The following is a 26,759-nucleotide window of genomic DNA, read 5'->3' on the forward strand; positions in this document are numbered from 1 at the left end:
GCTACAGCCCACACAATGCACAAAGACAGAAAAAAGAAGAAGAATATTTTTATTGTTTGTGTAGCACACTTTGAGGGTGTCACCACCCTTTAACAGACAGACGCACGCTTGTCGCTGCTGCTTTAAGGATGCAGGTGCGGCTACAGCCCACACATTTCACAAAGACCGAAAAAAAAAGAACAATATTTTAATTGTTTGTGTAGCACACTTTGAGGGTGTCACCACCCTTTAACAGACAGACGCACGCTTGTCGCTGCTGCTTTAAGGATGCAGGTGCGGCTACAGCCCACACATTTCACAAAGACCGAAAAAAAAAGAACAATATTTTAATTGTTTGTGTAGCACACTTTGAGGGTGTCACCACCCTTTAACAGACAGACGCACGCTTGTCGCTGCTGCTTTAAGGATGCAGGTGCGGCTACAGCCCACACAATTCACAAAGACAGAAAAAAGAAGAATATTTTTATTGTTTGTGTAGCACACTTTGAGGGTGTCACCACCCTTTAACAGACAGACGCACGCTTGTCGCTGCTGTTTTGAGGATGCAAGTGCGGCTACATCGCACACAAGTCACAAACACATTAAAAAAATAGTTTTTTATTTTTTGGAGCACTTTGAGAGTTACACCACCCTTTAACAGACAGACGCACGCTTGTCGCTGCTGCTTTAAGGATGCAGGTGCGGCTACAGCCCACACATTTCACAAAGACCGAAAAAAAAAGAACAATATTTTAATTGTTTGTGTAGCACACTTTGAGGGTGTCACCACCCTTTAACAGACAGACGCACGCTTGTCGCTGCTGCTTTGAGGATGCAGGTGGAATCTAGACGGGATTTGGAACCGAGGACACACTACCTCCATCAATTGTCTAAATCCCACTGCACTAATGTCGGATACCGGACGCATGTCTAACACCAACATAGCAGTCAAGGCCTCAGTTATACGTTTTGCTTCAGGATGACTGCTGTCGTACTTCATCCTCATCGCTAGGGACTGTTGGAGGGTCAATTGTTTAGTAAAAGTAGTGATGTTCCTACTTCCTCTCTGGGATGATGAACAACTCCCAGCAGCAGCAACAGCACTAGGAGGAAGTGGTTCTTGATCTTTCCCTATTTTATTTTTATCGGAGAAAGTTTGGTCCTCCATTTATGTTATATTGATATATATACGTGCGGCTAAAGCACACACAAACACAGAAAATATTTTTTATTTTTGCTGGAGAGTAGTGCACTTTGTGGGTTACACCACCCTTTAAGAAATGAGCCAGCCGGCTCTTTACTTATGGGACACAGGCGCACGCTTGGCGCTGCTCCTTTGTTGATGCACGTGCAGCCACAGTGCACACAAGTCACAAACACAGAAAATATATATTTTTTTGGTTTGGAGTGTACTTTGGGGGTTACAGAACCCTTTAACGGTCAAGCCAGCCGGCCCTTTACTTATGACACAGGCGCACGCTTGGCACTACTTTGTTGATGCACGTGCGGCTACTGCGCACACAATTCACAAACACAGAAAATAATTTTTTTTTTGGTTTGGACTGGACTGTACTTTCGGGGGTTACAGCACCCTTTAACGGTCAAGCCAGCCGGCCCTTTACTTATGACACAGGCGCACGCTTGGCACTACTTTGTTGATGCACGTGCGGCTACTGCGCACACAATTCACAAACACAGAAAATAATTTTTTTTTTGGTTTGGACTGGAGTGTACTTTGGGGGTTACAGCACCCTTTAACAGTCAAGCCAGCCGGCCCTTTACTTATGACACAGGCGCACGCTTGGCACTACTTTGTTGATGCACGTGCGGCTACTGCGCACACAATTCACAAACACAGAAAATAATTTTTTTTTTGGTTTGGACTGGAGTGTACTTTCGGGGGTTACAGCACCCTTTAACGGTCAAGCCAGCCGGCCCTTTACTTATGACACAGGCGCACGCTTGGCACTACTTTGTTGATGCACGTGCGGCTACTGCGCACACAATTCACAAACACAGAAAATAATTTTTTTTTTGGTTTGGACTGGAGTGTACTTTCGGGGGTTACAGCACCCTTTAACGGTCAAGCCAGCCGGCCCTTTACTTATGACACAGGCGCACGCTTGGCACTACTTTGTTGATGCACGTGCGGCTACTGCGCACACAATTCACAAACACAGAAAATAATTTTTTTTTTGGTTTGGACTGGAGTGAACTTTGGGGGTTACAGCACCCTTTAACGGTCAAGCCAGCCGGCCCTTTACTTATGACACAGGCGCACGCTTGGCACTACTTTGTTGATGCACGTGCGGCTACTGCGCACACAATTCACAAACACAGAAAATAATTTTTTTTTTGGTTTGGACTGGAGTGTACTTTCGGGGGTTACAGCACCCTTTAACGGTCAAGCCAGCCGGCCCTTTACTTATGACACAGGCGCACGCTTGGCACTACTTTGTTGATGCACGTGCGGCTACTGCGCACACAATTCACAAACACAGAAAATAATTTTTTTTTTGGTTTGGACTGGAGTGTACTTTCGGGGGTTACAGCACCCTTAACGGTCAAGCCAGCCGGCCCTTTACTTATGACACAGGCGCACGCTTGGCACTACTTTGTTGATGCACGTGCGGCTACTGCGCACACAATTCACAAACACAGAAAATAATTTTTTTTTTGGTTTGGACTGGAGTGTACTTTCGGGGGTTACAGCACCCTTATCGGTCAAGCCAGCCGGCCCTTTACTTATGACACAGGCGCACGCTTGGCACTACTTTGTTGATGCACGTGTGGCTACTGCGCACACAATTCACAAACACAGAAAATAATTTTTTTTTTGGTTTGGACTGGAGTGTACTTTCGGGGGTTACAGCACCCTTAACGGTCAAGCCAGCCGGCCCTTTACTTATGACACAGGCGCACGCTTGGCACTACTTTGTTGATGCACGTGCGGCTACTGCGCACACAATTCACAAACACAGAAAATATATTATTTTTTTAGCACTTGGGGGGAGCACCCCTGATGGACAGAGCACCCCCTGGACAACACTACAGCACCCCTTTAGGACTGGGCCACTGCACAGGACTTTGGAGTGGACACAGCCCCTATGGAGAACTGACTGCACAACACAGTCCAGCCAGCCCCTATGGACTTTGAAGTAGTGGACACAGCCCCTATTAACAACAGCAGCACAGCACAACACAGCCAGCCCCTATGGACTTTGAAGTAGTGGACAACAGCAGCACTACACTACACTACACAGCCCTAACTCCCACCCTCCCTCTTCACTGTCCACAGCCGAGTGAGAAAATGGCGCCGACGCGGGTACCTTATATAGGATCTAAAACCCGCGAGACTCGGAAGGCGGGATGATGACGTTTTGCCTCGATTTCAGATCCGAGTCAGGCGGGAAAAGTCGAGCCTGATTCGGATCGGACTCGGATCGGGGGGGCTCGGATTTCAGAAATCCGAACCCGCTCACCCCTAGTTGAAACGCTGCAAAAAATTTATTGAATGTGAAGGACGCTACTCCTGTGGAGTCATCTGATTCTGAATAAAAAAAATCAGTCTAATTACTTTTCAATTAGACTTTGTATATATATATTTATATATAATCCATGAGTAGCTGGTCTCTTACTAATCACACTTTGTCCTAAAATTATAGTATTTGCTCTCAAGTTTTTAAATCAGTCACATATTTGTAATACCCCTTTCAGACCAATGTCCCGGGAAATACACGGGTCAATTAACCGGTGAATATCCCGGGTCTTAGTCCCCATCCCTGGTACAAAGCTGGGATGACCTGGGTCGGCCCCTCTCACACATAGTCTAGACCCTGGTTGGTGCACGTGCACCGACAAAAACCCGGGTATTTGTGAAAGGGGTATTGGTGATATAACTTTTTTCTTCCATCCTGCATTTAGAGTTTTAATGCAACTATTTACATAAATTAGTACTATTCAAATTATTAGAACTGCATGTCTGGAATGGCACCCTGTAAGCCAAATGCAAGTGCTGTGGGTCAGCGACAAGGCCGCCCTCAGTGCCCTGTGGCCTGGGCAGCAGCACCGTACACTCTCCCCTAGTAATGGCCCTGACTTCTTCCAGTCTTCAGTAGTCCACTAGAGGTGCTTCATGGCCCAGACAAGCCTTCGTTTAACTGCTACAGAACAGCTGTAAGTTCTCATTACATTGTTTGTTACCTGAAAAAAAGCCTCTGAATTTAAATTATTTTTCAGATTTTGTTAAGCTCATTTTTTTAAATTAATCTCTATCAGTCTACCCCTTACCTTTGTTCATGGCAGGTCATTCGCTGGACTCAAATTGCTTGATGTTCAATAAAAACTATAAAAAATTGGGGCATTTTAAATCTTTTGACCTGTAGGGTATCATACCACAGTATTATTTTACAATTGACAGATAAAATAAGTCCCATGCTTGAGCAGGGTGTTCAGTTGGTATAAAAAAGGAACAAGTGTGAACACGGGGGTTACTCAAACAGCTGTTAAAGCCGCTAACAAGATATACAGATAAAAGTTTTTTTCTTTCTCTGCTGACATTGTAATAAGCTGCCAAGTGGTGCAGAGCAGTTCTAACCACATCAGATGCTTCCCCAGAAAAAAACAAAACATGTTTTTAAACTCAGCAGGCAGAATGTGAGTATAAACGTCAAACTAGAAGAGCCTGTGAAACCAGCTTTAAACAACTGGTATTTTATGGAAGAAAATAACATACGTGATGCAAGATGAGTGCTAAACAATAGTCTGAGTATCTGCAATGAGTCATAATGATAGGCTATGTCCTCCATACAAACAGACAATTATCGCACTTTGCTAGGATCTCGGTTCTGTAAAACTGAGCAGAACATGGTGGAACTCACATATAGTTGGCTACAAGTCAATTAATTTCATCAAGATATCCATTTACATAACTTGTATGCCAAAAATGTGTAGGCATGCCGCATGTCATTATACTGTATAAGGTATGTTTTAGCCTATTACTGTCTAGAGGCGGATCGGGGAGGGCAGTAAATACAATAAAGACGTCAGGGCCGCTTCTAGACTTTGCGGAGTTCAGGGTGAAAGTTTCCTTTGGTGTCCTGAGCTTAGGGGGCACGGTCTGATTGGGGGGGTATGGCCATGGCAGCCAAGAAAATAACATTAAGAATGTACTAATTACAGGGCAGCAAAGCAAGGGGGTGGGTATGGTTTGCCAGGGGTGAGGGCATTTGACAGTGGGGGGGGTTGCTGTTTGCCAATGGGGGGCGGTTTACCTAACTCTTACCTTGTGAAGGTAGATGGGGCTCTCCTCCTTGTTGTTGCTGCTTGTTCTGGTGATGCGTTGCTTTTCCTCCATCTTCTCTCTCCCGCGGCTGTTCCCAGAATGCCATATGCTGCGTGATGTCGTCACACCAGGCACTGGCTTTCTGGGAGACTGGGACTCCCAGTGGGAGGAGACAACAGCAGCACTGTTTGAAAATATGGCACCGGTGGTTGTAAATATGGCAGGGGGCAAGAGTGGGTGGGCGCCGTCTGATTAGATGGTGCTAGTGGGGTGACCGTGGGTGCGCCCTCAGGCCACAACACCCTAGGCGATAGCTCTTCTTGGCCGTCAGTAGAACCGTCACTGAAAGACATGTAAATTGTGGCATAATTAGATGTGGATACAACCACGAGTACGAAATTCTTGTGGGTGCTGGAGGACTATCAGCAAAATTTAGCAGCTTCTGATTGGCTCATTGCATATTTATCCTCCAACTGATGATACCTTCAATTATTATTGTAGCAGCCACTTTATATCAAATATCTGACATCTATTTGCATTATTCAATTGATAATTCCATTTGGACTACAGCAAAGATTCCCATTTGATAATTTTATGGGTAGATAATAGATGTAGGGGTAAATTTACTAAGCTTGGGAGAGTTTGCAAACTCTGGAGAGTTTGGGCATTTTTTCCCACTCTCAAATTTACTAATGTCAAACTCGGGAGAGAGATCTCCTCCTTTACTACGGGAAAATCCGAGTTAGCAAACTCTCTTCAATTCACCATCGGCAAAACTCGAGAACCTTTTCATGAGATGGGAAAACTCTCCATAAAAACTTGTGAAATAAATACACCTGTATGTGATCTGCGAGTTTGGCAGAAACATACATAGATCTCTTTCTCTTCGACATGTTTATACATAAGGGGATAGTTACAGTAGGTGCAGGGGGTGAATCTGCTATAGGCCTGGGTTGGCTCCAGGACCCTGTCCTTCCTCTGCACCCAATTATGCTGCACCACATTACACTACAGTGGACTACTAAGTGCAGAGCGGGCGCTTACCTCCTGAGACCCGTGGGTGGCCTCTTCTTTCTTTGCAGTGTGCTGCTGCAGGTACATCTGCTGTCCTGGTGGGCCGACACGCTCACTGATGCTGAGAGGAGTTGTGGCCGTGGCCAGGGACGTCTCAGCAGGCTCAGCATGGCCACACCTCCTCCCAGCATCAGTGAGGTCTGGAGAGAAGTAGTCAGGCCACCAGGACAGCAGATGTACCTGCAATAGCACACTGCAAAGATAGAAGAAGCCACCCACATGCTGAGGAGGTGATAATATAGGCAATTTATGTCAAACTATAATAAAAAAAAACATCTTTCACGAACTGCATTACAACCATAAAAAAAGTATTTATGGGAATTTATGGGATCCTTATAAATGACATTAGTTATACAATATGGCATTTACAGAGTGCAAGCTTATTTCATTTCTTTCTTTGTTTCAGATACTACCTACTGCTTTAGAGCAATGTCATAGAGCTGAGGTAGTGCAGGGACCTTGATTAGAATGGTGGTCAGGCTGGTTAGCATGCTAGCTACATCAATTAGCATGCCAGTCATTCTAGCCAAGGTGCCACTCTAATGGATAAAAGTATATATATATATATATATATATATATATATATTTAGAGGCTATTCAAAGCTAGTGTTTAAAAAATAGAGCACCTGTACTGTACAAAAGTGCTCAAATGATCTCTCATGGTATTCCCTGCTTCATCGTGTGCAACAATGTAAATGTTGGCCAGAGAAGTGGTATATCTATAGGTGTACTGTATATATAAAGAGTGCAGGCTGTGCAGTACACACAGGCCCACATCCATACATGATACTTATCTCTCCATGGGCGCTGTAGAAATCATAAAAGTACCTATTTACCCCAAACCGTATTTAAAATGTGGTTGTGGTGTGATATTTTTTCCTAAGTTGTATTGCGAATTTAGGAAATATCACATGCTAATTCCCTCGCCCCACTTCTTTTGCGCAAAAAAATGACATTAGTCTGTGCTGAATAGGGATGTGCAGACTCGGATTAGTTTGGATTTTCCTGTCAAATTCTGATTTTTTTTCCCGCCAAAAATGGGGTCTCAGAAAGAGGCAAAACGACAAAAGTCCATGAAAGATGATGTTTTGCCTCTTTCTGAGTCATGATTTTTGGCGGGAAAAATCCGAATGTGGTGGGAAAAAAAAGAGTTATTCTATTTTCAGGTTGTGGTGCAAGAGCTACAGAAGTTCCAATGAATTGTGAATTGGTAGGAGTCAGCTTTACCAAGGGCCGGACTGGGACTAATAAGGCGTTCATACATATATCGTGATAAAACATAATAACCTCTTATGCTAAGCTTAACTTCTAAATGAAATAACCACACAGACAACGATAGCTTAGGTCAAATTAGAATTGGTTTTATTTACTAAATTGCAAATTTAATTAAAAAAGGGTGGCAAAAGAAGGCGCTACCACTACCTAGCTCTAGCCCATATAAATCTTACTATAAAAAACTGGGGGACGACTAAAACGCCCCCACCTCTCAAAAAATGCGTAACCTGCGCTGTGCAAGTCTCACCGCCCCTTACTTTGGCACAGTCCGGACACTTCCGCAAAGAATAGTGCCCGATTGTCCAACCCACAGAGGTAGGACCCACTCGCCGTCCTTCAAAAGGATGACTGCTTACGCTACATGTGGCCGCTGGTTAGTAGCGCCTTCCCGCCACGCCAGGTTCCATGAACCGCAGCCTGCCACCCAACAACAAAAAAGCTAATCAAAAACAGAAAAAATACCTTTAAGAAAAATTCCCATCCCCAAAGGTGATAAATGTACCCCATCTGACCTAAAATAGTGGGAATTCTCAAGAACCAAAAGAGGGTGCCTAATTACACACCCCCGGCAGCCGACACCAACTTAGCCACTGCAATATTTATCTTCTTTCTTCTTCTTTCTTTGTTCAAAGCAACCACATCTACCCTCTCCAATTAAAATGGGGTACAATTTCTGACCATGCTAAACGTACCCCCGGCCAATGGGACAACACCCTAACCAAATCCTCTCTGACTCTCAGTATCAACTCGATGCCTTTGATCTGACCTACATCATTACCTCCTAAATGTATAATCAACCAATCAGGACGGCCCCATTGCTTCTCATGGTCAAAAAGCAGACCCAAAAGGGAATTCCAATGCAATCCTCTGACTCCTAACCATCTCACTGTGCGGCCGCCCATTAGCATACCCGCTCTTTTAGCTAGGGGGTGTCTTTCAGCCCAAAACATATAGGAATGGCCCACCAGCCATATTTGCTCCGCAGAGCCCGTGGATGCTGAAAAAGAAAACACCTAACCGTCAGATAATGTACTTGTGAACCCAAAACCCACGTAAACGAAAACACATGCGACATACAATGTTAGTACATAAACCCAGGCGAAGGAGAAAACTTAAAAAACCTCCCGTGGACCACTTGTATAGCCAATTGTAATTAAGGCCCCCGCAGAGGAAAAATTTAAAAAATCCCTTCACACCCCCAGTTTTTGAAAGCTAATCTTTCAAAAACTGACAGGTAAGCAGCGTTTCTGGGTTGGCGCAACAGGCGCAACATCACAACTTATCGCAACGAACATAACTTTTAAAAGCAGCTGATTTCCACCTCCCCATTTGCTGAATAGCAGCCACTGACATTCCTTCAGCCGCAGCGCACGTAGCAGCGCCGATGCGAAACGAGTGAGTACCATAGTCCTCACTCTTCAAACCCATCGCAAGCAAACATTTCCTAAAAACCGCCGCAAACTGAAATTTCGTAAGAGGGGAAGAATCTAAATGAACTAAAAATTGGCAACCCCCCGCCGGCTTCGCTCGACTGTAAAAGCCCCCGAGGCGCAAAGGGCAGATGTCGGGTATGGCATGAGATTTAAGGGAAACCCACTTCCCACGGCCAGTCTGATCCGTTTTAGAACGGGGAATTTTACGCAAAACTGATTCTTTTTTAATCAGCACGTTTCTGGACAGCAATCCGGTGACCTCCGAACGTTTATTAACCACCACCAGCTCGCTGACCCGAAAGGCCCCGAAAAAAGCAAATGAAAAAGCACACCGGAAAAGCAAGGCTTCAAAATCATTCGCAGCCACCGATGGCAATACTGACATAAGGTCCTGAAGCAATCTTAAATCAATGGGCCTGCGGTGATCTGCAGAAGCAGGTCTATCTCTGGCCCAACCTTTTAGAGCCCTAGATAGCACAAATGTTTTGGTGGGATCAGGTCTCTTGTAAAACTTAGAGTAAAAGGGAATGCCGGCTAACGCAGCAGCCATGGCTGCCCTAGATCTACCCCTTTCGTAGTGACCCCAAACAAAAGCCAACAAGCAATCCTCCTGTGACTCACCCGCATCCCCATACTTAACCCTGTAAGCCTCCCAATCCTGCCACGCAGATGTGTATGCCCGTAATGTAGATGGTGCCAAGGACTTATGTGCCAGTCCAGCTATGCCTGCTCGATAATCTGCCAGACATAAGGAGGACATGTTAAGCCAATAGGGGCAGCCCCAGGCACCAAAATGCGAAACCTAGAAAAATGGAAACGTGACAAAGCATCCGCTATGTCATTCTCCACCCCTGGTACGTGTTCTGCTGAAAAATTTATGTTAAACTGCAAACACCTCAGCATCAAATGCCTCAGAACCGCAAAGCCTCAGGGGAAGATGAGCGCTGATTGTTAACAGCGTGTACTACCCCCAAATTGTCACATCGAAATACTACGCTCTGATTCGCCAATCTGATGGCCCAAAGCTCCACAGCCACAATTATTGGAAATAACTCCAGCAACAACAGATTGGCCGTGAAACCCCGTGCAACCCATGACAGCGGCCAACGCGCCACACACCATTCCCCTTGAAAAAATGCACCAAAACCCGTAGAACCAGCCGCATCAGTAAATAATTGCAAAGTGGAATTAAGAACCCTAGAAGAAGGCCATATGACTTCCCGGTTAAAATTTGACAAAAAGAAAAACCACACACGTAGATCATCCTTTATTTCCCTAGAGAGGCGAATGGTATAATGCGGCTTTAAAACACCTGCCGTCGATTTCTCAAGCTTACGGCAAAAAATCCGCCCCATAGGAATAATTCGGCAAGCAAAATTAAAAGAGCCTAAAAGGGATTGCACCTGCTTCAACCGGAGCCTTTCTAGCTGCAAACATTCCTCTATTTGCTCCAAAAGCTTCTGGACCTTATCTGCCGGGAGGCGGCAGCATCCCGCCCTGGTATCGACTTCGATACCCAAATAGGCCAAACAAGAAGTGGGGCCCTCTGTCTTTTCCTGAGCAACTGGAACCCCCAAAACATGAAACAACGAGCTGACTGAAAACAAAATTTCTTGACAAATCTTGCTGTTTCCTGGACCTATAAAGAGAAAATCGTCTAGATAATGGGCAACACCATAATGACCTGTGCCCGCGACAATGCACCAGTGAAGGAAAGTGCTGAATTTCTCAAAATAGGCACAAGAAACAGAACACCCCATGGGCAGACATTTATCCACGTAGAACTTACCCTCCAACTTAAAACCCATATAACGCATGGAATCGGGGTGTAGTGGCAGTAGCCGAAAAGCCGACTCGATATCTAACTTTGCCATCAATGCCCCAGGGCCAAAGGATAACGCGCCAACCACTTACTAAGTTCTTTCAAAATAATGGGTGTTGGCGCCCTATTTATTAGCCCCAGCGCTCTCCTGCTGCTCCGAATGGGAAGCACCACCCCCGCCCTTGCAATCCTTGGCTGAGTGTCCTCCCCCACAATTGCGACAGGAGTCGCGAAAACGACAATTCGCCCCTCTAGTACATTTCCCATCATTGAAGGCAAAACATTTACCTTTTGCCGAGTACCCTGAGCCGCCCTTCCCTACTCCACTCGTCTTCTTATACTGACTCTCTGATGGGTTTTTATTATGCTGGGTTACCTCCAGCCACACTTCCACGTCTTTTACCCCCAAAGGCATGACCAAATTTCCATCCTGCTTACGACGGAATTTTTCGTCGTAATCTCTCCAAACATAACCCCGAGAAGCCAAGAACATATCGTGAACGAGATAAATGTATTTAAGCATGTTCATGTGCTCTCCAGGCCTAGTTTCAAGATAACACGCCGCAAACACTAAAACACCCCTCATCCAATGATGAATACTACGAAAAGCATTCTCCCCAATGCCACCTGTCTTCTTGGCCTTCTCACAATCCTGCCTCATGTCATCCGTGAGAGTAAAAATGTCAATATATTTCCCCTTTCTTATCTTTTCCCGAATTCTCTTTCTTAAACCCCTCGTAATAGCCGTATTGGCGCAATGCACCATATCAGAATATGGTGGCACTTCAGAAGGCGCAGCTATCTTCTCAGGACCCTTGCTCTTTGCCGCTTTCTTGACTATGCGGTGCGCAATCAATTTTGCTAATTTCCGCGGACGTTTAGGGGACCCCGACGACTCGCTGCTAGTAGATGAAACAGACGAATAACTGTCATTGGAAATCTGTGCAGATGTATGCTCACCTGTTCCTGAAGGGCCTGGAAGCTCTGAACCTTCCGATATCACTCCTGCCGTCCCCGTAGCATTGCTCCCTGATGCCGCAGCTTCGTCCCGAGACACGTTCCTCTTTCTCCGTACCCCAGCGTCTGGTACCGCCACGGTTGCTGACACACTAGGGAGAACATCAGGTGTGGCAAAAGACGTGTTAACATCCACGGAGGACAATGACTCAACAACTGGTGTTGGGGAGGGGGAGGGGGAGGTGGGGTCGGAGGGATGGGAGGCGCTTGCGGTGCCGTAACCGGAAAATTCTGACTCGATGTGGAAATCGGGCTAAAATAAGGGGCGGAAACCACTGGTGATTGCGGAAAACTCTGCTGCAGCGTGCTTGGCGGGGGATAAGCTGGCAACCAGGATCCAGGTGAACCATAAGCAGGGTGCCAGGAGCCATGTGGGCTAAGCGGCTGTTGCGATCCAAAAAGACTCGGCAGACCATAGGGGAGCTGGCTAAAATTAGGGGCCGAGGGGGTGTAGGAGGGGTAAGAAACTGTCATGGGGGGAAAAGCGGAATGCTGGGGAAAAACATGGTGCGCTCCTAGGGACCAAGTGGTTTGCACGGCATGTGGAGAGGAGACCACCGAGGGTAAGTGCGAACTGACCGCATGCGACGCTGACAACTGAAAAAATGGCTGCCGAGCCGTACTGACAGCTGGCACAGCCTGAAAAGAAGGGGCATTAACTGGCAAAGAGTTAACCACATAACCCGCAAAAGTATTAAGCGAGTTTAAATTAGTGGGCTGTTGCTGCAAACTATAACCTGCTGACCATGAGCTTGCAGTGCCCATGGCCTGCACATATGCAGCTGAACCAGCAGGTGGCGCCCTATTCAAAATTCTGACAGGCTCCGCCATCACAGGAGCCGCAGGGCTCTCCCTCGCAGCCCCTAAGATGGCGCCCGCAGAGGTAGCGGCTGGCAAGGGCCCTGAGACCTCTGCAGAGAGGCCAGGGGTCCCCCCGCCACTCGCCGCTTCATCAGTTATTGTTAGCGCCCTGTCACCTGACCCCCCACCCGCCCCAGCGTCCACCGCGCAGCCAGGGAGAACACCGGAGCCGCGATGGAGGCCAGGACCGCCGGGAGGTGAGCCCAGCAGCCGCGCTGCCGCTGTCGGGGATTCTAAATCCCCGACTCGCGGGGGGTCATCACCCCCCTACGCCGGCGCGGGAGCACACGCTCGACTTGAGCGCGCGCCCGGGCTGCCAAGCTCCACCGCCACACAGACAGGCAGCGGGGGCCCGGAGGAGGGAAGATGGGGAGCCGCCTCACCTCCGATTAGGGCAACGGGCTGGACTCCGGCGGGCTCCCCAGGGGAAGGAGGGCCCGCCAAAAGGACAGGCCGGCGATATCCTGCGGCCACGAGTGGGCGGGCCGCCTCCACTAAACGGAGGGGAGGGGGTGCTGAACGCTTGGGACGGGGCATCCTGACTGGGAAAGGGGGGGGTAAAGGAAAAAACACACTGTAGGTATAAAAAGGAAAAGGAGTGGTGAAGTAGAGCAGACAGGGGGGGGGGGGGCTTAAACGATGTTTGAGGAACAATTAACTAAAGAAAAATGTAAGATACAATATTAAATGAACAAGAAGGTTAATAAAAGTGATATGGAAAATTAGGCTTAAACAGTAGAGGACAGAAAAGCTGGCACAACTGAGGTAATACAAGAGCGATACAGGTTTGACTTATCTGCTTCCAACTGAAAAAGAGGCAGAACCTTATTCAAATTCCTCTTTAAATAGTACAACCTAAATGTACACGCCCCTAACTACCTTAATTGGCTAACCCTAAATGATAACCAAATACCTCACAAACTAGAATCTGCCTAGCAACAGCTTCTTTAGGCTACCCATCACAAATAATGTAGAACTCTTAAACAGTCTCCGGCTTAGGCATCCCTCGTCTAGTCAAATAGGCCCTGGCATTTAAAGAGCACACAGGCCCAACTCGCATCAGCATCTGGCAACGACTCCTCCCCTTACTATTCCTGGCCCCTCCCACTTCTTAGTCTATTTTCTTACAAATATAATTAATATTAGAACAACATACAAGTACACATCATTCTCTGTATTAAAAATGTAATACCTACAACAGAGCTCATACCGCAGGGGATTCAAACATGTGCCCTAGTCAGACATTACTGGTGTAGGTCACACAGAGAAAAGGGAAAGCATTTTCCCAAATGACCAATCCCTGGCTTAGCAGTTGTACAGGATAAGATAGAGGCCCTCATTCAGAGCCGTACGCTCTGAGCAGAGCGCATGCTCTGAATGAGGGCCGCCCTCCATAATTATGGAGCGTCCTCCTGGACGCTCGTATAGCTGTGGGTCACCACCCACAGCCTATACGAGCATGCAGTTTGATGGCCGCGATGGTCGTGACCATCGAAACATCGACAGCACGCCCCCTTTGATCAGACACAACGAGCGAAGGAAAGTCCTTCGCTCGTCGCATCTGGCGCATGCGCAGAGCACAACATCGACCCACTTGCGAGCGGACAGCCGCTTGCGAGTGGGTCTGAATCAGGCCCAGTGTTCACTGTAGGAATTTTTTAGGGCAGGGGTGCTGAATGCAGAGGACACATCTGAGTACACCAAAGCAAAGCTGTAATTACACATTTTGACAAAAGAGCGTTTGTGCCGCAATTCACAGGTGAAGCAGGGAGATCGAGTAACAACAAAATCCAGGTGTGGTCTCGCTGGGAAGGCGCATAACCACATAATAGTACCCCCAATTCAAATTATGCCACAGAGTAGTGCTGCTTAGTCACATTATTATTATCCTCTATTTCAATGGCGCCTTAAGTGTTCTGCAGCACCTTACAAAGTACATAAACAAATAAGTGAACAAGAAACCAGTGACTTACAGTACAACAGAATACAGAACAAGTAAATGCTGCATTAGCGATCATAGCTCTCAAAATAAGCAGCAGGGAGTCAGCAATCATGTTACGTCACACAGTAGTGCCCCATAGTCACGTTATGTCACACAGTAGTGTCCCTTAGTCACATTACACCACACGGTATTGTCCCTTCATAACACTACACTGCACAGTAGTGTCCCTTATTCACGTTACATCACACAGTAGTATCCCTGTTTCATGTTACGTCACACAGTAGTATCCCTTATTCATGTTACGTCATACAGTAGTGTCCCTTTTTCACATTGCGTCACACAGTAGTGTCCCTTGACGTTATGCCACCCAGAGCCCATTCACATTATGCCACAGTAGTAATGCCCCTTATACATTATGCCATGCAGTAGTAGTGCCCCTTATACATTATGCTACACAGTAATGCCCCATATACATTTTGCCAGCCACACACATATCTAGGGTATTTGGAGCCCAGGGCAAGATGAAAAACGGAGCCCCCCCCCTAACATGCCACAAACGGTGTGGCCACTGAAAGTGGATCGTGTCAATATGACACACCACCGTTTCTCATCACTCATGGAACATACCTTTTCATTCCATATGCACCTTAATACCCCCAGTAGTAGTGCCCCTTATGCAATGCCCCTAGTAATAGTGCCCCTTATGCAATGTCCCCAGTAATAGTGCCCCTTATCAGTGCCGTAGCTAGACGGCAGTGCGCCCTGTGTAGCACTGCCGCCCCTCTCACTCCCTCTCCGCCCCCCTCCTCCCCCCTGAGCTCTTACCCTAACTTCCGAGGGGAGGAGGGAGGGCGGGATCTTCTGCCGATTTTCAGTGTCCGGCGCGCACCGCTGCCGGAGGCCTCTATCTGCAGACCTCCGGCACAGAGAAGTGTGTGGCCGGGGTCGCTGGAGGATGGCGCCTGGTTCACATGACCCCTCAGCCCCCCCCTAGTTGCGGCCCTGCCCTTATGCAATGCCCAGTAGCAATGCCCCTTGTAGCAGTGCACCTTATACAATGCCCACGTAGTAGTGCCCATTATGCAGTGCCCCCAGTAGTGCCCCTTATACAGTACCTCCAGTAGTAGTGCCCCAAACACATAAAACACCCAGACATACATAATAATTATACTTACCCGTATCCCCGCTTCTGCGCACACCGCCGTCCGCTCCGCTGGTTCCACATGGCACTATGGGAAGTTGGAGCTCTTGAGTGAGCTCCAACATGACACTGGCCATGGGTGTAGCAGCTGATAAGAGCCTGTCTGACATTTATTGGATGCTAAATCAAACACACCGCCGCCGGCAGAAGTGTTTGTTTTCTGTATAGTGCCACGGACCGCACTACCTGGACGGCGGACAGCGTCCCCTCGGCCACCAGGTCAACAGCGCCAAGGACACGTGTCCCGCTCGACCCTCTTAGTTATGCCACTGCTGAGAACAGCTTGCAGGACACAACTCACACCTAAAAGAATTGACCCTTATGTATCACTATGATATTTAATCAATGTACGGTATCACACTATAATATAATATATGTGCACTAATGCAAATATGACAGAAGGACAATATATACAATGCATAACTATGTATGATGTATCATATAATATACTGAGAGGAGGATCCACACACTATACACCATGTATAAGAGGAACACACACAATCTAGACACCATGTAAGACTAAACACACACTATGCACCATGTATGACAGGGGGGACAGGCACTATGCAGCATGTATGACAGGGGTACAGACACTATACATCATGTATGACAGGGCGTTACACACTATAGCATGTATCACACAGGACACACACTATAATGTATCACTATATACAATATATGACAGGAGGCCACTCAATGTATACCATATACAATGTCTGAGAGGGGACCGGACTCGCACATGCTGCTCACTATGGGAGATGATGATACAAAGCCGGAAAGAGGTTCTGCAGTAGCTGAGTCCCCCCCCCCTTTACCTCCTGGGAAGAAGTTCTGCTGCAGCTGAGGCTCCCCCTGTTATACCTTTCCCTTTTGGAAAAGAAAGATGCTGAGGGGCTGGAGAGAAAGAGATGGAGGGTAGGGATACAGAGGATGAGGGGCAGGGGAGAAAGAGGATGAGGGGCAGGAGAGAAATAGGATGAGGGGCAGGAGAGAAAGAGGATGAGGGGCAGGAGAGAAAGAGATGTAGGGTAGGGATACAGAGGATGAGGGGCAGGAGAGAAAGAGGATGAGGGGCAGGAGAGAAAGAGAATGAGGGGCAGGAGAGAAAGAGATGAAGGGTAGGGATACAGAGGATGTGGGGCAGGAGAGAAAGAGATGGAGGGTAGGGATAGAGGATGAGGGGCAGGAGAGAAATAGGATGAAGGGCAGGAGAGAAAGAGGATGAGGGGAAGGAGAGAAAGAGAATGAGGGGCAGGAGAGAAAGAGATGAAGGGTAGGGATAAAGAGGATGAGGGGCAGGAGAGAAACAGGATGAGGGGCAGGAGATAAACAGGATGAGGGGCAGGAGAGAAATAGGATGAGGGGCAGGAGAGAAATAGGATGAGGAGCAAGAGAGAAAGAGGCTGAGGGGCAGGAGAGAAAGAGGCGGAGGGAAGGGAAAAAGAGGCTGAGGGGCAGGAAAGAGAGCCACTGAGGGGCAGGGGAGAGAGAGAGACTGAGGAGCAGGAGAGTAGTAGACTGAGGGGCAGGAGAGTGAGAGTAAGGCGCTGAGGGGCAGGAGAGTAAGGCGGTGAGGGGCAGGAGAGTAAGATGCTGAGGGGCAAGAGAGAGGGACTGAGGGGCAAGAGAGAGAGACTGAGGGGCAAGAGAGAGACTGAGGGGCAGGAGAGTAAGACAATGAGGGGCAGGAGAGAGAGTCTGAGGGGGCAGACACAGGAAAACAGAAAGGATAGACAGTAGGAAACAACATCCATTCAGTGCCAATCATAACTGTTATAAATAAGCCTTCCTTATTATAAAACTAAATGAAGTGTCCTCCCACTGGGAAGAGGTTCTGCAGCAGCTGAAAGTTCCCCCCCTGGGTTATACCTTTTAGCCATGCGAGGACAGTTGGTCAGCGCCGTCGATTGACGCAGGGTCCCAGAGAAGCATCCTTGCTCCTGGCTGAGTCGAGCCGTGCAGCAGCCGGGGTGCCATGCTGCGGGTGTGCAGCATGATGAGGAGCCCCGCGGAGGTCGCAGCAGCTGGGGCACCATGCTGCGGGACCGTGTGTGCGGCGTCATGAGGAGCCCCACGGAGGTCGCAGCGTGTCACCGGCGGGAGGGCGCGACTATGGTGAAGACCAGCAGTAGCATCCGGCTTAGCCAATACCACTGCCCCTGCATGATCACCACCCCAGCCGCCAGGCAGCAGCCAATGGCAGCATGACAGAGGGTGAGGAGGAGAGACCATCATTGAAGGCAGCTTAGGCCTGGCCACTAGACAGTCAGTGGACCCGGGATAGTACGTCACAGAGTAGGAAGCTTTATTGTACAACAAAAGTATTCGCTGCATCACGTAATGATACGGCCGGGTAAGCCTGTGCTCGCCCAGACCAGCCCATCTGGCCATCGGCCCTTCTGGCATTTGCCAGAACTGCCCGATGGCCAGTCCGGCCCTGGCTTTACCCAATACGATGTGATAAAACTCGTTGTGGTGATAATGATGCTCCAGCAAATCAGCTCCTAACTGTCATCTGTTTGAAAAATGACAGTTGGGCGCTGATTGGCTGGATCACCATTTATCATACGCAATGAGTTTTATCACTTGTTGTGAATTAAAAAACTTGTAGATAAATGAAGTTTCTAAGAGCATATAACTTTCAGGTCTCATTCCTCAGTAACATGATCTCTGAATAAGCCATTTTCCTGGAGCAATGTCTCTAGTTCAAAGATATGCCAATAGGACATAGAGAAATTGGCATTCATGATAGACATGGTCAAGTGCGCAATGATTCATCTCTCCTCACTGCAGTTCAGCTTTCTCCTGCAATTGAACAAAGACCACAGGAACAATAGGCAAGTGATAAAAGTCTGTCTGAAAACAGAAGATGTGGTGGATGCAGCCAGGTAATCTCTGTAGAGGAATTTGCCTACATGGTCTTTAATGAATGTCAGTGGAGATGGTCTGGTAGCTCACTGCCAGAGCAGTGCATTTGTTAAAGTGCCACAAGGGAAAACTGCCCACATGAAAGGGAGTTAATGCTTGGGCACTGCCAAGAGACGCTTACACAATCTCTTCCCTCATACATGCTGCAAGAAAAGGAAATATGTTAGAGAAAAATGTGCCCTTGTGTTCACAATAAACTCAGGTCTGTGTGAATGAAGATAATAATAATAATAAAACAAAAGTTCTGCCTGGGGGCAGTGAAATCTATTAATAATTCACAAACTGCAGGGGTATTCTTTAACCTAGAAGAAGTCTAACCAGCAGCCAGAATTACAATGTGGCGGTGGGGTCTTTCTTGCTGAGTGTGAACAGTGTTAGCAGGGCAGTAACTAGAGGAGTGTGAGTGATGTCACCGCACAGGGAGCAAGTCCAAGAGGGTGGCACCAGCAAGTTTGGTATAGAAGATCTACAAAAAAAATATTGACAATGTATAGATATACAACAGATGTTAGACAGACAAAAGGTCGACAGGGACAAAAGGTCAACACACAAAAGGTCAACATGGATGAAAGTGGTCAGGTACAAAAGGTTGACAGGGTCACAAGGTTGACATAGAAATGGTTGACACAAAAAGGTCAACACATTTATTTTTTTGCTTTCCCCTTGGTGCCTAACCCTAACCCTCCCTCCTGGTGCCTAACCCTAACTGTCCCTCATAGTGCCTAACCCTCCGGTAAGTGCCTAACCATAACCGTCTCTCCTATTGCCTATCCCTAACCATCGGGGTACGTGCCTAACTCTAACCATCCCTTCTGGAGTTTAACTCTAACCCTCTACCCCCAACCCTAAACATACTTAATAAAAAAGTGTCGACCTTTTTTGCGTCTTCCCCTGTGATAGGAGGCAGCTTTTAAATCATCCATCTGATGCCCTGTACTTGCTCCTGCATAGCTAATAGATTGCGGTCAGGATCCCTAACACCAAGTTATCACAAAATAGCAGAAAACCACATACAAAAATAATATTTCAAATCTTCTAATCTTTATCATTTGGACTGTATGGGGGTTTCTAATAATTCCAAACTTGGTGTTGAGATCTCAGCTACTTTATGGATATTCTACATCTTTGGCTAGAGACTGGTGAGACATTAACCAGTTAGTTACTGTACCTTTGAGAGTGTAGAGCCGATGCAAGTCAGGATTTCACCTGTTTATAACCTTCAACTGTGTAAGTAGGAGCCTGTTCATATTAAACTGGTCTGTTATCATTAGAGTTAGTATGTCTTGGCTCCTCTTTCCCCCCAATAGCTGCACATTAAATATCTCACCATCTTTTAGAACAGATTTGCAGGACAGACAGCTCCATTGCAATGTCTACATGGGATTTTGTTTTTACTGATTTTAAAAATGCTCTAGGATTCTTGGTCCCTGTTACCACTTCCAGGAGTAGGGAAAATTGGGCCCTAGTCACAGTCTGCACCTATACCTGGAGATTTCTACAATAAAATACTCATAAGTGCTATGAGCAAATTTGTTTAGAATTACGTTCAACAGAGAGTCATTTTTGAAGCGAATTTGGAATATCAAAGTGTACAGTGTGCAATCCTACATCCTGGCTGACAAGTCTCTTACGTCATGTGGTTAAACAACTTCTGGGGTCTCGCTATCAGTGCGACGCTATGCCATGGCAAGTCATTATATATATATATATATATATATATATATATATATATATATGGTTTGTGGGACCATCCCATTGTAGCACTGGGCACTGTAGCAGATGGCAAAGTTGCAAACACAAATTCTATACTGCCTTTTCTGGTACCATGTTCAGCTTAGAAACAATTTATGAGCCAAATATCAGCTATGCAATCCCTACATCATTACTCTAATCTCTTGCTTTGATCTCATAGAGCTCAATAGCCCAAATTTAGAGAGCACAGCCGAGCATAGCTGAGTTTACAATTTATCAAACAATTAAACAATTAAAATGACTATTTCAAAAAACTGTATACCTATAATTTACCTATAATTCTGTAAATGAGACAAAATCATGCTTCTCCACAGTTACCTGCTTTCCCTAACAGGAGGCCCTATGGTGTATTTTCAGCAACAAACCTCATCTGATCCATTACTATGCTTCGGGGTGACTGAGACTTTTACACCCATATTTACAAAGCATTAACATATCACAATAAATATTCCATTAAGTTGAATAGGCTGCAATGTGTCTGGGAGCAGACAGAGTCTCTTGGCATAATACTGCTTTGTGAAAAAGGGTCATAATAAGGAGAATATTTTCATGCATCAAATCTAGAAAACAACTGATACAACGTGTACATGTCTTTTTTTAGCACTGGGGCTCGCAAGCTCAAGAGCCAGTCTAGACTGGCCACATGGGACAGCAACAGTGAGTCGCTGTATATGAGATTGACCTAATATGAATAGAGGCAGCAAGCACTTGCCATGTCTGAATTATACACTTGTTCAAGGAGAACAAGAATGATTATTCTTTTATGCTTGTAAAGCTCTAACATATACAACAGCTCTGTACAAATTGTAATGGTACAGGCTTAAAAGCCACACAGATTTCTAGTGCATATATTAAAACCTAAGGTCACAAAGGTAGTTCCTAGGAGTTTTAAATTGAAATAACTTGAAAGAAGAGTTCTGCCTGAAATTGCCCGTTGAAAACTCAGACACACACTGCAGCCACCAATTGACAGGTAGCTAACCCAGGGGCAAACTTTCTAGAGGGAGGTTTCCAAATGCTTGATTTTACAGTGAGTGTGGCCTCTCCTTGAAGGGGGCATAATTAGCACTTAGCAAGCTATAGTCTGCCTCAATCAAAGTGCAGTGAATGTAAATACTTCAGACATATATAGGTCCAGCAATCATAGTGAGTTATTAGATGTGGCAATAGGACCAGACCACCTGAATGAGCTGATTGATATTCTTTTTGTGCATGTGGGGCCCGATTCAGAGATGGACACAGAACCAATGTTTACGCAGTTGAGCGATTTTTGCTACTATACATGCGCGAAAAGTCCAGAAATCCCATACCATGCACACGCGAACCCAAGTGTCCTACGCCGTTCGCAATTATTACATATGGCATCACTAACACTTGAGAAGGGGTTGGCGATCCCTGGGCATTTCAGGGTGGAGACTGGGAGGTGACCCAAAGTGATTGTAAAAGGGTCCGTTACATGGCCTTTTTGGGAGTGTCATGGGGGTGTCTGGGAACACTGCTGGATTCTCAGTCACAAATCCACAGTTTCAGAGGCCAGGTTTAATTGGATTTGAAGAGAGTAGCTAGAGTAGACCCTAGGTTACCGTAAATGTCAATGATGCGACCGATGTTGCGTCGATGTTGGAGTGTTTACAAGATCCATCACAAAGGGAAGGCTGAGATTAGCATTTGAATATTCCCGCAACCGCTATTGCACAAATGGTTGTGAACACAACTACATTACCAACCTTCTGTGAGTCAGGCCCATGGGCACCGTTCCACAATCCAAGTACCCTGCATTGCGGAGCATTACTGTAAGTCAGTGAGTCTGGGGGAGTGCTAGTAGATCCTAGCACTGGTCCTGTACATATATGTACACATTGGTCTCTTTATACACTTAATAGTATATTTAATAATTATAAATTATTCTATTGTACAGGCTGTAGGGGAGTCTAAAAAATTAAGTTTCAGTATAACATATTTATCTCAAACAACATAAGTGGTAAAGAAAAGGTTAAACCCATAATAAATACAAATACTGTACATAATATAACAGTAGGTATCCGAACAGAGCTTTTCAAGCACACATTCTCCCAGCTCATTGCAAGATGCCTGTCTTTTACTGCTAGCAGATGCTCTCTGGTCTGGTGCGCTGACTGAGCGCTCAGATAAATACCTACCACAGTCTGGGTAGGAAAATCTGCTGCCACTGAGCATGCCCAGCAGCTCCGTTCGTTATTTATACTGCATGATGTGGCCGAAGCTTTAGTAAATTCATATTATACATTGCTGCTATTCTGGTCATAAATTGAGCTGCTTGCCGGGTGGTTTCCAGGCAACTGGAAACTCCCCATTGGTTTACCTTTGTAACCTTCCCTTATAAAATGTCCCTTGGTATCGCTCACAAAAAAAATGTGCATTCATGGTTGGCTCGCTGTCACTGTAAAAGCTTGGGAGACAGGGAAACTGTATGAAGGAAGCCACCAGAAATGTAACATACACTCTAATGGAGGGGATTCAATTCGGAGCGATGAGCAGGAAGTGCAACCAGAATGGTTGAACGCACTCCGTGGCCAACATCTTTGCTTATTTTTTCTCTGTGTCCCTTAGAGGCGCCATATTAAATGGTTTTGAGCGCAGGTGTACACCACATTAACGGCCAGCAGCACATCATAGCTCAAAATCGATTTCCCCTCTATGCAGGCCAACCGGGATGCCTTATCCATATATTAGCATACAGCAAGTTCAGTAAGGGGATTCCACATTCCATTAGCCCTGTAAAAGTAGCTATAAGAAGGTGAATATTTTCCCTGGCATTCAGGGTTTTTAAAGTGAAAAACTATATATTGTACTACCTTATCAAAATAATGCTCTATCTGCTCCAAGCGCCCTCCCCCCAAACTTCACTAAGGTAGACTAATGAAAGTTATTTCAAGAAGTAATGTATTACAGAAACATTAAAAGCAGTGTGGTCATTGTCTGAGCTCAAACCGCTACCAGATATGAAGAACTTAAAGAAGCTTTGCCCTGTCAATGTGAATTCCACATAATCCCATCATTTATCTATTTAGTAACAGGTTTTTATAGTACACATATAATACTTGCTTTAAAGATATTCATACTTGCTGAGCTTTTGGCTGCTCTCTCTGGCAGGGGGTAGCCAGGTTGCAGGGGCGTCTTAAGAGAGGAGGGGGCTCGTGTGCTTTCCCCGTCCGGGGCCACCTCCTCTCTCCCCGGCGGCCTGCAACCAACTGACGAGGCTGGCTGGCCACCATAGCATCAGTAGACTCTGGGCACTAGAGTGTTCCCAGAGTCTACTGCGCATGTGCGTCCGCCATTTTCCTGGCGATTTCCTCACTGTGGAAGCTCAAAACACAGAAAAATGGCGGCAGTGGCCATTTTCCGGCATTTTGAGCAGCGCTAATACACCCGACGTGGGACCTCGGAAAGGTAAGTTATACATAATATGGGTGCAGGGTGTGCAGTGCGGGTCCCCCCACCCATTATAGATACGCACCTGCCAGGTCGGCATGACTTGTCAGCGAGTAAGTCTGGGGGCGTGACTTTGCGATCGCATCATCATAGCTCTGCCCACTATACAATGACGGCATTGTGAAGTGGGGACGGAGCCACTATTATGCGATTATACGCGAATTGTATCATTGTTGCCTGTACCGCCCACTTCACTCAGGAAGTGCGCCCACTCCACTCGGAAAGACTTTCCCACTTTTCCCGGGCAGCCGGGAGTGGCACCCAATTTTCAGAAGCCGGGCCGGAGGGCAGGCAACGATGCAGATATTTCCTGTCACATGGGCACACAAACACACAAGGGTTAATTTTTTTGTCAGATGCCAAGTAACCTGCCAGTATATTTTTGGAGGGTGGGAGGAAATGCACACACACATGGTGAAAATGCACAGTATGTTCTCTTTTGCCCCTCACCCCTCCCCCCATTTGCCTTTGTATTTGCTTGTTTATTATTTAAAAAAATAAAATATAGATGCATCTGTATAATGTGTATTGCTAATATTATATTTATAATACATCTTTATTGTACCTGTTTTTTTTTTCCTCTATGAATAAAAGAATAAATAAAAAAACACGGGGAATTCATACAAACTCCACACATATAATGCTTTGGGCAGGAATTGAACTGATGATAGACTCAGGGCTAACCACTACGCCAACCATGCTGCATACCCTGTAATAGTAATCTAGTGGGGTTCCTTCCCATTTTCTGTTTTTACAGAGTCTTGGCACGTATATAGATATAGCCGCGATCTACATCTATCACTTTAAGCAGCACCCGATTACCACTGTAAAAGCAGAGATCCAACACAATTATAATGTTACATTATTGTTCAATGCAACTCCCCAAGTTTCCGATCACTATATTTTGTAGCAGTAATATACCTCACTTGTAGGAGGAGTTATTAAAAAGAGGTGTAGTGTTAATAAAATATACAGTAGGTTGTGAAGCGCATATGAAGTAGGAGACATGGAAGAATTAAATGAAGATTAAGGCTAATAGTCATACTTGCCTACCCTCCCGATTCAGCCGGGAGCCTCCCGGAAGCGGCACCTGATTTTCGGGACCCCTCGGACCCCCTTCCCCCCGGTTATAAGAGAATCCCCCGCAATGGGGGAAGGGGGAGGGGTGACGCGATTGCATCATTTTGGCCCCGCCTACTGCTTTACAATGCCGGTAATCTCGGCCAAAATAACGCGATCGTGTGGCCACACCCGTTAGAAAAATGCAGGTGTGTCAGTACCGTTTTCTGGGGATGCCCTAGTGAGCCTCTTGTATGCAGCTGGATAGGCCCAGGCATCTTAGGTGAGATGCTCATTCTGAGACAGCATAGATTTGCACAGAGGGGCGATCAGTGACCAATGTCCGACCAATCTTTTCAATGCTTTTGCTTTTGTATTTAAGTGGCGTGTGTGAGACGCCAGGAGTGGCCGTCTCTGTGCACAAGATGGAGGCACTAGTCACTAGCATATTTTCACACGTTCGCTGCGTACAGGATCACAGCAGTGACGGGCATTACGCACATCTCTGTATCAGGCCCTGAATGATACATTAGGGTCTGGAATCATGAATATAAGGGAGAGGGAAAAAACCCTCCAAAATGACTAAATAGTCCAAATATCGGATTATTACATCTGCAGGGCACACTTAGCTCCACTTAAGAAACAATAACTTGCTGGCACTGTAACCTTTACTCTAATCTTCCAAGAAAGCTTTGGCGGCTAATGGACTCACCCACGCTACTGTAATAATATTAAAATGCTGCATCAGGTTGAAATGTGTAATCAGAAATATTTGAGTACAAAAATAGAGGAGCCTGTTTATCTTGGCAAGTGGTAGCACGTCTTTTTTCTCCTCTCCCCACCACATCAGTCAACTGGATTGTTCACTTTTAATCAATATGGCTAGCCTCAGATGACTAACCCTTGAGGAGGAGACAATGCTTGCTTAACATGTCTTTTTTAAGCCTCAGCAAAGTTGTTTTCTTTGGCTGCCTTAGCTTGTAGCTGGTCAATCATTAGACACTAAGGACACCTCGTCAAGCACATCAAAGCACCAGAAACAGTTTAATAAATGAATAAGGCAAGTGTTATTTTTATTTCCTTACATGCAGACATAGCCACAAAAGTGGTCAAAGTAGTTATGTAAACTGAGCTGCTGGACAGATAGGACTCCAAGAACGAAACTTATCATAATAATCAGTCACCTCAGACTGAATATGGCAAGAAAAAAGAAAGTAATCTAAGGTGTAAATTTGGGTACACACCTGGCCAACTGGTCGGCCGACCTATCTAACGATTGGTAAGTGTATAAACACCTGCAGCAAGTGTACTGGCGGTCGGCGGGTTGCCGTACTCACAGTGAGACGTGCTGACATATCTGCAAGATATATCGGCATCGGTTGTGCTGCAGGACAGATGTGATAGGTGTTGCTTCCATGGATGCCCTTGTGCTTGCACTAACACAATATATAGAAATTCCATGTATCAGGTCTCTCTTTTTAAAGAACGTGTTACACACCTGTGATATTCACTGTCAGGTATTAGTTTTTGTCGCCTACTGTTCAGATGTTTTAGGATGTTTACAATATGCATACTGTTTACATTTTTATATGAGTGTGATATACAGTACCATTTCATATCAATACATTTGTTGTGAAATAATGCGTTAGATTGCTGTTTTT

At 46.2% G+C, this 26,759-nt stretch overlaps 1 protein-coding gene across 1 annotated transcript; it reads right to left on the minus strand.

Annotated features, from left to right (window-relative positions):
* Positions 1–10,991: 10,991 nt before the first annotated feature.
* On the minus strand, positions 10,992–11,890 carry LOC148534742 (uncharacterized). The gene is made up of 2 exons (XM_088465810.1): positions 11,877–11,890; positions 10,992–11,793 (listed from the first exon to the last, which is right to left on the minus strand). Exons 1-2 carry the CDS (start codon positions 11,888–11,890, stop codon positions 10,992–10,994), a joined length of 816 nt encoding a protein of 271 aa, XP_088321936.1.
* Positions 11,891–26,759: the final 14,869 nt, after the last annotated feature.

The sequence above is a fragment of the Taudactylus pleione genome, unplaced genomic scaffold (assembly GCF_031769625.1).
Source record: "Taudactylus pleione unplaced genomic scaffold, aTauple2 ptg000064l, whole genome shotgun sequence".
In the NCBI taxonomy this organism is placed as follows: Eukaryota; Metazoa; Chordata; class Amphibia; order Anura; family Myobatrachidae; genus Taudactylus; species Taudactylus pleione.